This window comes from Entelurus aequoreus, linkage group LG23 (assembly GCF_033978785.1).
Source record: "Entelurus aequoreus isolate RoL-2023_Sb linkage group LG23, RoL_Eaeq_v1.1, whole genome shotgun sequence".
In the NCBI taxonomy this organism is placed as follows: domain Eukaryota; kingdom Metazoa; phylum Chordata; class Actinopteri; order Syngnathiformes; family Syngnathidae; genus Entelurus; species Entelurus aequoreus.
In genome coordinates this window covers 43874501-43889109 of record NC_084753.1, presented here as the reverse complement: position 1 = coordinate 43889109, position 14609 = coordinate 43874501, and the positions used below count along the sequence as shown (strand labels likewise).

The 14609-nt window shown below is 42.0% G+C and overlaps 1 protein-coding gene across 3 annotated transcripts in view; it reads left to right on the top strand.

Moving 5' to 3' along the window:
• Nucleotides 1-14609, top strand: part of akap6 (A kinase (PRKA) anchor protein 6) — a 173763-nt gene that overhangs the window by 32252 nt on the left and 126902 nt on the right. For 2 of the 3 annotated variants that reach the window (XM_062034641.1, XM_062034642.1), the window contains exons 4-10: nucleotides 2741-2850; nucleotides 2914-3055; nucleotides 3121-3627; nucleotides 3753-4016; nucleotides 4097-4225; nucleotides 4301-4423; nucleotides 4498-4755. In XM_062034641.1, coding sequence (XP_061890625.1) covers nucleotides 2741-2850; nucleotides 2914-3055; nucleotides 3121-3627; nucleotides 3753-4016; nucleotides 4097-4225; nucleotides 4301-4423; nucleotides 4498-4755 — 1533 coding nt within the window. Of the gene's footprint in view, nucleotides 1-2630; nucleotides 2662-2740; nucleotides 2851-2913; nucleotides 3056-3120; nucleotides 3628-3752; nucleotides 4017-4096; nucleotides 4226-4300; nucleotides 4424-4497; nucleotides 4756-14609 lie in introns of those variants that run through there. The other variant, XM_062034643.1, reaches the window with a different exon arrangement.

Genomic DNA, 14609 nt, shown 5'->3' with positions numbered 1-14609 from the left:
TGTAAATGTGTGTGTGTGTGTTTAAATGAGCGTGTGTGTGCATGTGTGTGTTTAAGTGTGTTAAATGTGTGTGTGTTTAAATGAGCGTGTGTGTACATGTGTGTGTTTAAGTGTGTTAAATGTGTGTGTGTGTTTAAATGAGCGTGTGTGAGCATGTGTGTGTTTAAGTGTGTTAAATGTGTGTGTGTTTAAATGAGCGTGTGTGTGTGCATGTGTGTGTTTAAGTGTGTTAAATGTGTGTGTGTTTAAATGAGCGTGTGTGTACACGTGTGTGTTTAAGTGTGTGTTTAGGTGTGTGTGTTTAAATGAGTGTGCGTGTACATGTGTGTGTTTAAGTGTGTTAAATGTGTGTGTGTTTAAATGAGCGTGTGTGTACATGTGTGTGTTTAAGTGTGTTAAATGTGTGTGTGTGTTTAAATGAGCGTGTGTTTGCATGTGTGTGTTTAAGTGTGTTAAATGTGTGTGTTTAAATGAGCGTGTGTGTACATGTGTGTGTTTAAGTGTGTTAAATGTGTGTGTGTTTAAATGAGCGTGTGTGTGCATGTGTGTGTTTAAGTGTGTTAAATGTGTGTGTTTAAATGAGTGTGTGTGTACATTTGTGTGTTTAAGTGTGTTAAATGTGTGTGTGTTTAAATGAGCGTGTGTGTGCATGTGTGTGTTTAAGTGTGTGTTAAATGTGTGTGTGTTTAAATGAGCGTGTGTGTACATGTGTGTGTTTAAGTGTGTTAAATGTGTGTGTGTTTAAATGAGCGTGCGTGTACAAGTGTGTGTTTAAGTGTGTTAAATGTGTGTGTGTTTAAATGAGCGTGTGTGTACAAGTGTGTGTTTAAGTGTGTGTAAATGTGTGTGTGTGTGTTTAAATGAGCGTGTGTGTGCATGTGTGTGTTTAAGTGTGTTAAATGTGTGTGTGCTTAAATGAGCGTGTGTGTACATGTGTGTGTTTAAGTGTGTTAAATGTGTGTGTGTGTTTAAATGAGCGTGTGTGAGCATGTGTGTGTTTAAGTGTGTTAAATGTGTGTGTGTTTAAATGAGCGTGTGTGTGTGCATGTGTGTGTTTAAGTGTGTTAAATGTGTGTGTGTTTAAATGAGCGTGTGTGTACATGTGTGTGTTTAAGTGTGTGTTTAGGTGTGTGTGTTTAAATGAGTGTGCGTGTACATGTGTGTGTTTAAGTGTGTTAAATGTGTGTGTGTTTAAATGAGCGTGTGTGTACATGTGTGTGTTTAAGTGTGTTAAATGTGTGTGTGTGTTTAAATGAGCGTGTGTGTGCATGTGTGTGTTTAAGTGTGTTAAATGTGTGTGTTTAAATGAGCGTGTGTGTGTGCATGTGTGTGTTTAAGTGTGTTAAATGTGTGTGTTTAAATGAGCGTGTGGGTGTGCATGTGTGTGTTTAAGTGTGTTAAATGTGTGTGTGTTTAAATGAGCGTGTGTGTACATGTGTGTGTTTAAGTGTGTGTTTAGGTGTGTGTGTTTAAATGAGTGTGCGTGTACATGTGTGTGTTTAAGTGTGTTAAATGTGTGTGTGTTTAAATGAGCGTGTGTGTACATGTGTGTGTTTAAGTGTGTTAAATGTGTGTGTGTGTTTAAATGAGCGTGTGTGTGCATGTGTGTGTTTAAGTGTGTTAAATGTGTGTGTTTAAATGAGCGTGTGTGTGTGCATGTGTGTGTTTAAGTGTGTTAAATGTGTGTGTTTAAATGAGCGTGTGGGTGTGCATGTGTGTGTTTAAGTGTGTTAAATGTGTGTGTGTTTAAATGAGCGTGTGTGTACATGTGTGTGTTTAAGTGTGTGTTATGTGTGTGTGTTTAAATGAGCGTGTGTGTACATGTGTGTGTTTAAGTGTGTGTTATGTGTGTGTACGTGTGTGCGCGTGTGTGTTTGACAGGCAAGGTGAAAGGCGGCGTGCGAGGGGGCGGAGTTTGATGGTTATTGGACGCAATAGTTTGATACGTCGCGGCTCGTTTGAGCGCCGCCGCTCTGATGGCTTTGATGTCGGCCATGACGGGGGCGAGGCGGGATTGGACCTGACGTCCACGTCCACCGTTAGAACCCGGGCCGAGCGTGTGTGTGTGTGTGTGTGTGTGTGTGTGTGTGTGTGTGTGTGTAAAAATGTCATTCAGGACACGCCCCCTCCCTTCCACCCTCCGGGCGCTCTTTGAAGTCCCACAAGAACCTCAATCTGCATGTGGTGAGACCGGCCGGCCTTTCAAAATAAAACATCTTTTGGGGTCGGAACCTCACGCGGACCAGTTGTTGTCCACCCTAGGTGTCAGTTCTGGTCCAGCCGGCCGTGGTTTGACAGTGCGGTAGCTTTATTTTGAAGGAGCCGCCAGTGGGTCATGTCGTGGCGGCGTCTGCGACCCACATTCCAGTCCAGGCGCCGGTCCAGTCCGGAATGAGAGGAGTGTTGATTGGCTGAGCTCAGACCAGCTTCATGTCTGGGCTCAGAACCAAGAGACCCACTTTTGCTAAAGGTCGTCTAATTTTACTTCCTGTCGCTGATTCAGGTCTGCTCCTTACTATTTATGGTCACATGGCCATCAGCACTTTAGGACCAGAACCTCCATGTGGGTCTGGACCACTATCATGGCTTTGTTGTGCCTTTATTTTGAAAATGTTTTGCATCAGACGTGTCGGTCGTGTCTAAATGTGGAAACGTCACAAGGTCCGCTGAGTTCTGCTTTTTGGAGCAACTGGACCAAAAAACCGTACGACGTGATTCTGACACACGTGGTCTTTTTCAGGACATCTGCGAGGACATCTCGGACCATGTGGAGCAGATCCACGCTCTGCTGGAGACCGAGTTCTCCCTCAAGCTTCTGTCCTACTCTGTCAACATCATAGTCGACATCAGGTCAGAACCAGAACTCATCAGAACCCGCACACAGTTTTCCAACGCTTCTGTGTGTGTTTTCAGGACGGTCCAGCTGCTGTGGCACCAGCTGAGGGTCTCGGTTCTGGTTCTGAAGGAGAGACTCCTGCAGGGTCTGCAGGACCCTAACGGAAACTTCACCAGGCAGACTGATATCCTGCAGGCGTTCAGCCCAGACCAGCATCAGGTTCTTTAACTCCTACCTCCTTAGCTTCCTCCTAGCTTCCTACTCACTCGCCTTTTGCTCCGCAGCCTCGTCGTCTGGACGCCTTGACAGAGGTAGACGACTGCGGTCAGCTGACCATCCGCTGCAGTCAGGACTACTTGTCTCTGGACTGCGGCATCACTGCCTTTGAGCTGAGCGACTACAGCCCGGGGGAGGAGCCTGAGGTCAGAGACACGTGCCTGGAGCTAGATCAGGTCCAGGATGTGGACCAGAAAGCAGATTTAGAGAAGGTTGACGAATCCAAACTAGCAAAACACGACCTGCAAAACTGTTTAGCTGAACTAAACGAGGCCGCAAAGCAGTCTCTGTCCTGTCAGAACCACAACACGGAGCCGTCGATCCCAAAGACAGTCGATCTGGTCTCAGACCAGGTTCAGAAGACCAGAGCAGGTGCGAGAAGTGTTAGTCCAGTCACTGAGTGTCATAGTCGAAGCACCTCAAATCTTATTGATCCTCCAGACCGCTCCAAGTTCTGGTTGGAGCTGGGCTCAGTTTGTCCAGAAGACAGTTCTCAGTGCCCTGAGAACCTGCAGGTTTGTCCATCTTCAAATTGAGCAACAGTTAAGAAAGTTTTTGTTGTGGCAAGCAGTCATTCAGTCTCTCTCTGGTTCTTGTAGTCTTGGAGAAGTATGTTCGCTCATTGAGTTCTTTCCTGCAGGTCATGAACGGTCACAGCATTCAGAGACGTCACATGAGACCACAGACGGACCACGGGAGTTCTTTTGGAGGAGACATTGCCCCACCTCCACAAGAAGTTGCATCTGAGACATATGACCACAGCGAGGTTGACTCCGACTCCTCGCCCCCGTCCCCCATGAGGGAGCAGGTCCTGTCCTCAGACTTGGAGGCAAGTGGGGAGGACTCTGACCATAGACCTTCTGGCAAGATGGCGGACTGGATGGTGAAGGCCAAAGAACATAAAGTCCGTGTTAGTCCTGAAAATATGTTGATTGTCTTCTAGTCTTTTCTGTGCACAAATAAGATATTCTGTCTGCCTAGCAGGGGGGTTTATCAGAAACCAGTCCAGACCGAGAGCACTGGTTTGGCTCAGAGGAGTTCTTGGCACTTCCAGCTCAGCTCCACAAGAGCGACATGCTGGTCGTCAATCTGGAGAGTCTGGCCCACACACTGGTGAGTGGACTTGGGAGGGTGTCCTACCCTCAGACCACATCGTCTTCTGGACTAAACCCCCTGCGTTTGTTGCAGAGGTCCGCCGACGAGGAAGTTACCCACGAGGCCTTGCAGGATGTGGACGACTGGGATCTGACGGAGCTCAGCATGGACTGGGACTCTCCTGAGAGTGCGGATGATGTCCCTTCTCTGTTACTCGTACGTCACGGCAGATTTGATCGAGCTTTGCAACGTCCGTTTTGACAAATTCCTCCCACTGGCCGCCCAAACAGCGTCCAAACGGTTGCAACCACCTGGGCCGCTATAGCCCCGCCTCCTCCAGCGACATCGCGCCTTCGTTGGACGACAGCATCGAGTCCGGCCCGCTGAGCGAGCTGCAGTCCGAGGGGGAGGACGGCCGAAGGTCTGCCGACCGCCGCCTGCAACCTGGCACGTCCCCCCTGGACAGACTCGGCGGTGCGTCTCTGGTGCGACGGCTGCTGGAGGACGTTCACCGGGACCAAGACTCGGATGTGTGGAACAAGATCGAGGTAAGAACACCGTAGTCCCATCCTCCGCAAGGCATTTGTGGACTTCTGTGACCCCCACCGAAACAAACAACACCTAGAATAGTTGGATTAGCCTGGTCCAGTCCGCCAAGACGCTAGGGTGGCCTGAGAGACCAGTGATGAGGTCACTCAAGGCAAACTTTGACGGAGACAAAAGAGGACAAGTCCAAGCCAAATCAGTCTTCCGGTTGCGGACGTGATGGATTAGAGCGTCTCGGTCGGGCCACTAATCCATCATCCCACCTGGAAAGGTCACCTTTGATTGGCAGGTGGATTATTGACCAGACCGTGGACTAATCAGTCATATCTGCCATATTGAATATGGCAAAATGTCAATAGCGCTGAGGGTTTGCGCGCGTGGTTGCCGCATGTTTAATTAGACGCCGTTAGACCCTGACTGAAGTCTTTACCCGGAGACTTCTTCCCCCGGAATCCACCAGAGTCCTGGTTGGACCGTCCCAGACTACAGGGGGTCCTCGGTGTAAACGCTCGACTCATGGAAATGTTGGTCGTGACAAGAAAAAATGATAAATTTTATGGTAGAAAAACAAATAAAAAATTGCAGAATTTATATACATATATATATATATGTATATATGTGTATGTGTGTATAAATATATATATATATATATATATATATATATATATATATATATATATATATATATATATATATATATATATTGATGGAAGCAGATCAGAATCATATCCATATTTAAGTGTTACTTCTTTCTGAACTGCGATAGTCATATTTTCATCAGCTAATGTCCCTGGTGGTCTAGTGGTTAGGATTCGGCGCTCTCACTGCCGCGGCCCAGGTTCGATCCCAGACGAGCCCCCAAATTGTTGCGTTGTCCGTCATTTTACATAATAGTTGTACATAGTGGTCAACGCAACAATATATATATATGTGTGTGTGTGTATATATATGTATGTGTATATATATATATATTTATATATATATGTCTGTATATATATACATATATATGTGTATATATATATATGTATATGTATATATATATACAGTATGTATATATATATATATATATATATATATATATATATATATATATGTATATATATATGTATATATATATATATGTATATATGTATATATATATATATATATGTATATATATATATATATATATATATATATATGTATATATATATATATATGTCTTAATTAGATTATCCAAAAAATAGTGCTCGATACCGTGGTAGAGCGTAATATGTGTGTGGGGGGAAAAAAGATAAAAAAATTTAAAGAAATAAAAAAATCTCCTGAGGATTGAGGAAAACCCCTCATGAAACAGGCCTGTAGAGATGAAATAGTCTTGTGATTTTTTCCCACACATACATATATATATATATATATATATATATATATATATATATATATATATATATATATATATATATATATATATATATATATATATATATATATATATATATATATATTTATATATATATATATATATATATATATATATATATATATATATATATATATATATATATATATATATATTTATGTAGCCTGTGTCTTCTTCCTTACATTTACCTGAACATTGTTGTCCTAGCACCATCTGCTGGTCACATTGTGTACCACAGTCAGTTTAACACATGCTAACTCATAAGTCACTCCAAAGTGCAGATGTAGCATTGAAGTGTTAATGATGTTGTATTATTCCCAGGTAGCAAAGTTTGACTGCATTTCTTATGCTGTTTTGCAACACCCGTGTCACGTGACCCCAAACTTGACACCTCATTGGCTGCTTCTGAGACAGGATCGATTGGTTCAGTCTTAACTTAGCGGAAGTGAGTCTTGCTTTGTGAAGCAGCAAATATTTCGACAATTAGTTTTTTTACAATGAATTTTTACACCATGTATTTCTTTACACCAAACTACACTTTCATACACTGATTTTTTTTATTTTTAATACAAAATCTTTTTACACTGGATTTTCATACACTGATTTTTTACACACATTTTTTACACTGATTATTTTTTTATTTTTTTTATTTTTTACACTGGTTTTTCATACACTTGTTTGTTTTTAACACACTTTTTTTTTACACTGAATTTTTATACACTGATTTTTTTTACAAACATTTTTTTACACTGAATTTTCATACACTATTTTTTTACACAAATTTCTTTACACTGGTTTTTCAAACACTGATTTTTTTACAAAAAAAATTTTACACTGATTTTTTACACTGAATTTTTATACACTGATATTTTTTTTACACACATTTTTTTACACTGGTTTTTCATAAACTAATTTTTTTACAAAAAATTTTTTTACACTGAATTTTTATACACTGATCTTTTTACACTGAATTTTTATACACTGATCTTTTTACACTGAATTTTTATACACTGATCTTTTTTACACTATTTTTATACACAGATTTTTTTTTCAAACACATTTTTTTTACACTGGTTTTTCATACACATGTTTTTTTTGTTTTTTTACACTGAATTTTTATGCATTGATTTTTTTTACACATTTTTTAAAACTGATTTTTGAAACTATTTTTGTACACTGATTTTTTTTTTAAACACATTTTTTTACACTGGTTTTTCATACACTTGTTTTTTTACACACACTTTTTTACACTGAATTTTTATACACTGATTTTTTTCACACTGAATTTTCATATGGTGACATTTTTTTACACTGATTTTTTACACATTTTTTACACTGACTTTTTATACACTGATTTTTTTTACACATTTTTTTACACTGAATTTCTATACACTGATTTTTTTCACACTATTTCACACCGAATTTCTATACACTGAATTTTTTTTACCCTGAATTTTTATACACTGATTTTTTTTTTTACACTGGATTTTCATACACCGATTTTTTTACACACATTTTTTTTACACTGAATTTTTATACACATTTTTATTTTTTACACACCATTTTTTTTACACTGGATTTGTATACACTGATTTTTTTTTTACACATAATTGTAATGCACTGCATTTTTAAAACAGATTTTTTTCTAAATTTTCAGCATAATTTGAAAATATTCAGTTGCATAAATTCAGCGTAAAAAAAAGAAAGAAAGAAGCTTGGTAATAAAAACACAAAATAAACTCCATAAAAAAACGACAACACTGATTTTATTATAACACAATTCTAATTTACTGTCAAACCAAACATTCTATGGACATTTTTAAAATGCATTATCTATCAACACACACACACACACACACACACACACACACACACACACACACACACACACACACACACACACACACACACACACACACACACCACACACACACACACACACCACACACCACACACCACACACACACACACACGTGTACGGGTGCTTCCTCTCTGTTCGCGGCTAATTAGCTGATTAGCTGCTTAATTAGCATCATGTAATGATGAGCTGCCTAATTGAGGAAGTGAGAGAAGAAGACGACGACCTTCTCTCTCGCCGCAACACACACACACACACACACACACACACACACACACACACACACACACACACACACACACACACACACACACACACACACACACACACACACACTGATCGCAACACCCAGAAGCATATTTCATCTTTTTAAAAATTTCATCACATTTTCTCGCCTCCTTCCTCTGCCGGCCTTGTCGACCTGGAGGTCCCGTCTCGCGGCGCGTCTCGAGCCGCATCTGTGACCCGCGCACGTAAAAAAGCGGCGGCCGCTTCATGAAAGTTCATGAGGCGCCGAATAAACACGCGGCTCGTCTGACGAGCTGGCGGGAAAGCAGAAGAAGCTTCTGGAAGAGTCGGCGTGCTCGGATCCCCGTCATGTGATCTCGGCCGCCGTCTGGCCGCAGCGTGAGGCGTCTGAGCGGGAGCTGCCGGCGGGGGGGGGTCGAGGCGCAGCGTCTGATTGGCCCAGCAGGGCGGCGTGGAGGAAAATAAAGAATGAGACAATGAGGATTACACAAGTCAGACAAAGTCCAAAAGTAACAAAACACCTCATCGTTATCCTCAAAATGTATCGACATTGATATAGTCATGTGTCAACATCGATATTGTCATGTATCAATATTGACATCATCATGTATCAACATTATTATCATCATGTATCAGCATCTATATCGTTATGTATCAACATCGATATCATCATGTATCAACATCGATATCATCATGTATCAGCATTGCTATTGTCATGTATCAATATTGACATCATCATGTATCAACATTAATATCATGTATCAGCATCTATATCGTTATGTATCAACATCGATATCATCATGTATCAACATCGATATCATCATGTATCAACATAGATGTCATCATGTATCAACATCGATATTTTCATGTATCAATATTGACATCATCATGTATCAACATTAATATCATCATGTATCAGCATCTATATCGTTATGTATGAACATCGATATCATCATGTATCAACATCGATATCATCATGTATCAACATCGCTATTGTCATGTATCAATATTGACATCATCGTGTATCAACATTAATATCATCATGTATCAGCATCTATATCGTCATGTATCAACATTGCTGTCATCATGTATCAACATTGGTATTGTCATGTATCAATATTGACATCATCATGTATCAACATTGATATCGTCATGTATCAGCATTGATATCGTCATGTATGAACATCGATATCATGTTTTACCACGATATAATTATGTATCACAATTGATATCATCATGTATCAACATCAATATTGTCATGTATCAACATTGATATCACAGCTACACAAACTGGTCTTTGTCATGTATCAACATCGATATCACAACCACACAAACTGGTCGACATCATGTTTCAACATTGATATCATCATGTATCAACATTGATATTGTCATGTATCAACGTTGATATCATCATGTATCAATGTAAATATAATTATGTATCACAATTGATATCATCATGTATCAACATCGACATCGTCATGTATCAACATTGATATCACAAATACACAAACTGATCGTTGTCATGTATCAACATCGATATCGTCATGTATCAACATTTATATCACAAAGACACAAACTGGTCGACATCATGTATTGATATTGTCATGTATCAACATCGATATCGTCATGTATCATATCAATATCATCATGTATCAACATAGGTATCATTGTTTCACAATTGATATCATTATGTATCAACATCGATATCATCATGTATCAACATCGATGTCATCATGTATCAACATAGATAATGTCATGTATCAATATTGACATCATCATGTATCAACATTAATATCATCATGTATCAGCATCTATTTCGTCATGTATCAACATCGATATCATCATGTATCAACATCGATATCATCATTTATCAACATCGCTATGGTCATGTATCAATATTTACATCATGCATCAACATTAATATCATCATGTATCAGCATCTATATCGTTATGTATCAACATCGATATCATCATGTAGCAACATCGATATCATCATGTATCAACATCGCTATTGTCATGTATCAACATTGACATCATCATGTATCAACATTAATATCATCATGTATGAGCATCTATATCGTCATGTATCAACATCGATATCATCATGTATCAACATCGATATTGTCATGTATCAATATTGACATCATCATGTATCAACATTGATATCATCATGTATCAACATTGATATCGTCATGTATGAACATCGATATCATGTTTTACCACGATATAATTATGTATCACAATTGATATCATCATGTATCAACATCAATATTGTCATGTATCAACATTGATATCACAGTCACACAAACTGGTCTTTGTCATGTATCAACATCGATATCACAACCAAACAAACTGGTCGACATCATGTATCAACATTGATATCATCATGTATCAACATTGATATTGTCATGTATCAACGTTGATATCATCATGTATCAACGTAAATATAATTATGTATCACAATTGATATCATCATGTATCAACATCGACATCGTCATGTATCAACATTGATATCACAACTACACAAACTGATCGTTGTCATGTATCAACATCGATATCGTCATGTATCAACATTTATATCACAAACACACAAGCTGGTCGACATCATGTATCGACATTGATATTGTCATGTATCAACATCGATATCGTCATGTATCATATCAATATCATCATGTATCAACATCGATATAATTGTTTCACAATTGATATCATCATGTATCAACATCGATATAGTCATGTATCAACATTGATATTGTCATGTATCAACATTGGTATTGTCATGTATCAACATCGATATAGTCATGTATCAATATCGATATCATCATGTATCAACATCGATATAATTTTGTATCACAATTAATATCGTCATGTATCAACATCGATATCGTCATGTAACAACATTGATATCACAACCACACAAACTGATCATTGACAAAGTCATCATTGACTTAATCGACTTAGCGGCTTAATCGACGTAATAAATGAATGGACATAACGACTTAATCGACATAACGAGTTTTAATTTAATCGACGTAATAAATGAATCGACATAACGACTTAATCGACATAACGAGTTTTAATTTAATCGACGTAATAAATGAATGGACATAACGACTTAATGGACATAACGACTTAATGGACATAACGACTTAATGGACATAACGACTTAATGGACATAACGACTTAACGGACGCAGCGACTTAATCAAGGTGGCGTCTTTATGGATGCAGTGAACTGATCCACGTAGCAACTTAATCAACGTAGCGACTTTATTGATGTAGTGACTAAATCTATGTAGCAATTTACCGCAGCGATTTAAGTGACAAAGTGATTTAATCCACCTAATGACCTAATCCTCGGAGTGACTTAATCCACCTAATGACCTAATCCTCATAGCGACTTAATCCACCTAATGACCTAATCCTCGTAGCGACTTAATCCACCTAATGACCTAATCCTCATAGCGACTTAATCCACCCAATGACCTAATCCTCGTAGCGACTTAATCCACCTAATGACCTAATCCTCATAGCGACTTAATCCACCTAATGACCTAATCCTCGTAGCGACTTAATCCACCTAATGACCTAATCCTCATAGCGACTTAATCCACCTAATGACCTAATCCTCGTAGCGACTTAATCCACCTAATGACCTAATCCTCATAGCGACTTAATCCACCTAATGACCTAATCCTCGTAGCGACTTAATCCACCTAATGACCTAATCCTCGGAGCGACTTGATCCTTATATAGACTTAATCAACGTAGCGACTTAATCCTTATATGGACTTAATGAACGTAGCGACCTAATCCTTATATGGACTTAATGAACGTAGCGACTTAATCCTTATATGGACTTAATGAACGTAGCGACCTAATCCTTATATGGACTTAATGAACGTAGCGACTTAATCCTTATATGGACTTAATGAACGTAGCGACTTAATCCTTATATGGACTTAATCAACGTAGCGACTTAATCCTTATATGGACTTAATGAACGTAGCGACCTAATCCTTATATGGACTTAATGAACGTAGCGACTTAATCCTTATATGGACTTAATGAACGTAGCGACTTAATCCTTATATGGACTTAATGAACGTAGCGACTTAATCCTTATATGGACTTAATGAACGTAGCGACTTAAGTGACATAGCAAGTTAATCATGGTAATCAACGTAGCTTCTTTATGGATGTAGCCACCACTTAAATGTTGACACACAAATCTCTCCTGCTGGGTCTTCTTATTCTCTGGCAGAGCACACTTGTACACACCAACACTTAGCAGGCAGGTAGGGGGCGCTATTACCTCTCTTGTTTGGTCTCCTTCCTCACCTCCTCCTTCCTCACCTCCTCCTTCCTCACCTCCTCCTTCCTCATCTCCTCCTTCCTCACCTCCTCCTTACTCGCCTCCTCCTTCCTCGCCTCCTCCTTCCTCACCTCCTCCTTCCTCACCTCCTCCTTACTCGCCTCCTCCTTCCTCGCCTCCTCCTTCCTCACCTCCTCCTTCCTCACCTCCTCCTTCCTCACCACCTCCTTCCTCACCTCCTCCTTCCCCACCTCCTCCTTCCTCACCTCCTCCTTACTCGCCTCCTCCTTCCTCGCCTCCTCCTTCCTCACCTCCTCCTTACTCGCCTCCTCCTTCCTCACCACCTCCTTCCTCACCTCCTCCTTCCTCACCTCCTCCTTACTCGCCTCCTCCTTCCTCACCACCTCCTTCCTCACCTCCTCCTTCCTCACCTCCTCCTTCCTCACCTCCTCCTTACTCGCCTCCTCCTTACTCGCCTCCTCCTTCCTCACCTCCTCCTTACTCGCCTCCTCCTTACTCGCCTCCTCCTTCCTCACCTCCTCCTTCCTCACCACCTCCTTCCTCACCTCCTCCTTCCTCACCTCCTCCTTCCTCACCACCTCCTTCCTCACCTCCTCCTTCCTCACCTCCTCCTTCCTCACCTCCTCCTTACTCGCCTCCTCCTTCCTCACCTCCTCCTTCCTCACCTCCTCCTTCCTCACTACCTCCTTACTCGCCACCTCCTTCCTCACCTCCTCCTTCCTCACCTCCTCCTTCCTCACCACCTCCTTCCTCACCTCCTCCTTCCTCACCACCTCCTTCCTCACCACCTCCTTCCTCACCTCCTCCTTCCTCACCTCCTCCTTCCTCACCACCTCCTTCCTCACCTCCTCCTTCCTCGCCTCCTCCTTACTCGCCTCCTCCTTCCTCACCTCCTCCTTCCTCACCACCTCCTTCCTCACCTCCTCCTTCCTCACCTCCTCCTTCCTCACTACCTCCTTCCTCACCTCCTCCTTCCTCACCACCTCCTTCCTCACCTCCTCCTTCCTCACCTCCTCCTTCCTCACTACCTCCTTCCTCACCTCCTCCTTCCTCACCTCCTCCTTCCTCACTACCTCCTTACTCGCCTCCTCTTTCCTCACCTCCTCCTTCCTCACCTCCTCCTTCCTCACCACCTCCTTCCTCACCTCCTCCTTCCTCACCACCTCCTTCCTCACCTCCTCCTTCCTCACCACCTCCTTCCTCACCTCCTCCTTCCTCACCTCCTCCTTCCTCACCTCCTCCTTACTCGCCTCCTCCTTCCTCACCTCCTCCTTCCTCACCTCCTCCTTCCTCACCTCCTCCTTCCTCACCTCCTCCTTACTCGCCTCCTCCTTCCTCGCCTCCTCCTTCCTCACCTCCTCCTTACTCGCCTCCTCCTTCCTCACCTCCTCCTTCCTCACCTCCTCCTTACTCGCCTCCTCCTTCCTCACCTCCTCCTTCCTCACCTCCTCCTTACTCGCCTCCTCCTTCCTCACCTCCTCCTTCCTCACCTCCTCCTTCCTCACCTCCTCCTTCCTCACCACCTCCTTCCTCACCTCCTCCTACTCGCCTCCTCCTTCCTCACCTCCTCCTTCCTCACCTCCTCCTTCCTCACCTCCTCCTTACTCGCCTCCTCCTTCCTCGCCTCCTCCTTCCTCACCTCCTCCTTACTCGCCTCCTCCTTCCTCGCCTCCTCCTTCCTCACCTCCTCCTTACTCGCCTCCTCCTTCCTCGCCTCCTCCTTCCTCACCTCCTCCTTCCTCACCTCCTCCTTCCTCACCTCCTCCTTCCTCGCCTCCTCCTTCCTCACCTCCTCCTTCCTCGCCTCCTCCTTCCTCACCTCCTCCTTCCTCACCTCCTCCTTACTCGCCGCCTCCTTCCTCACCTCCTCCTTCCTCACCTCCTCCTTCCTCACCTCCTCCTTCCTCGCCTCCTCCTTCCTCACCTCCTCCTTCCTCACCTCCTCCTTACTCACCTCCTCCTTCCTCTTCTCCTCCTTACTCGCCTCCTCCTTCCTCACCTCCTCCTTCCTCACC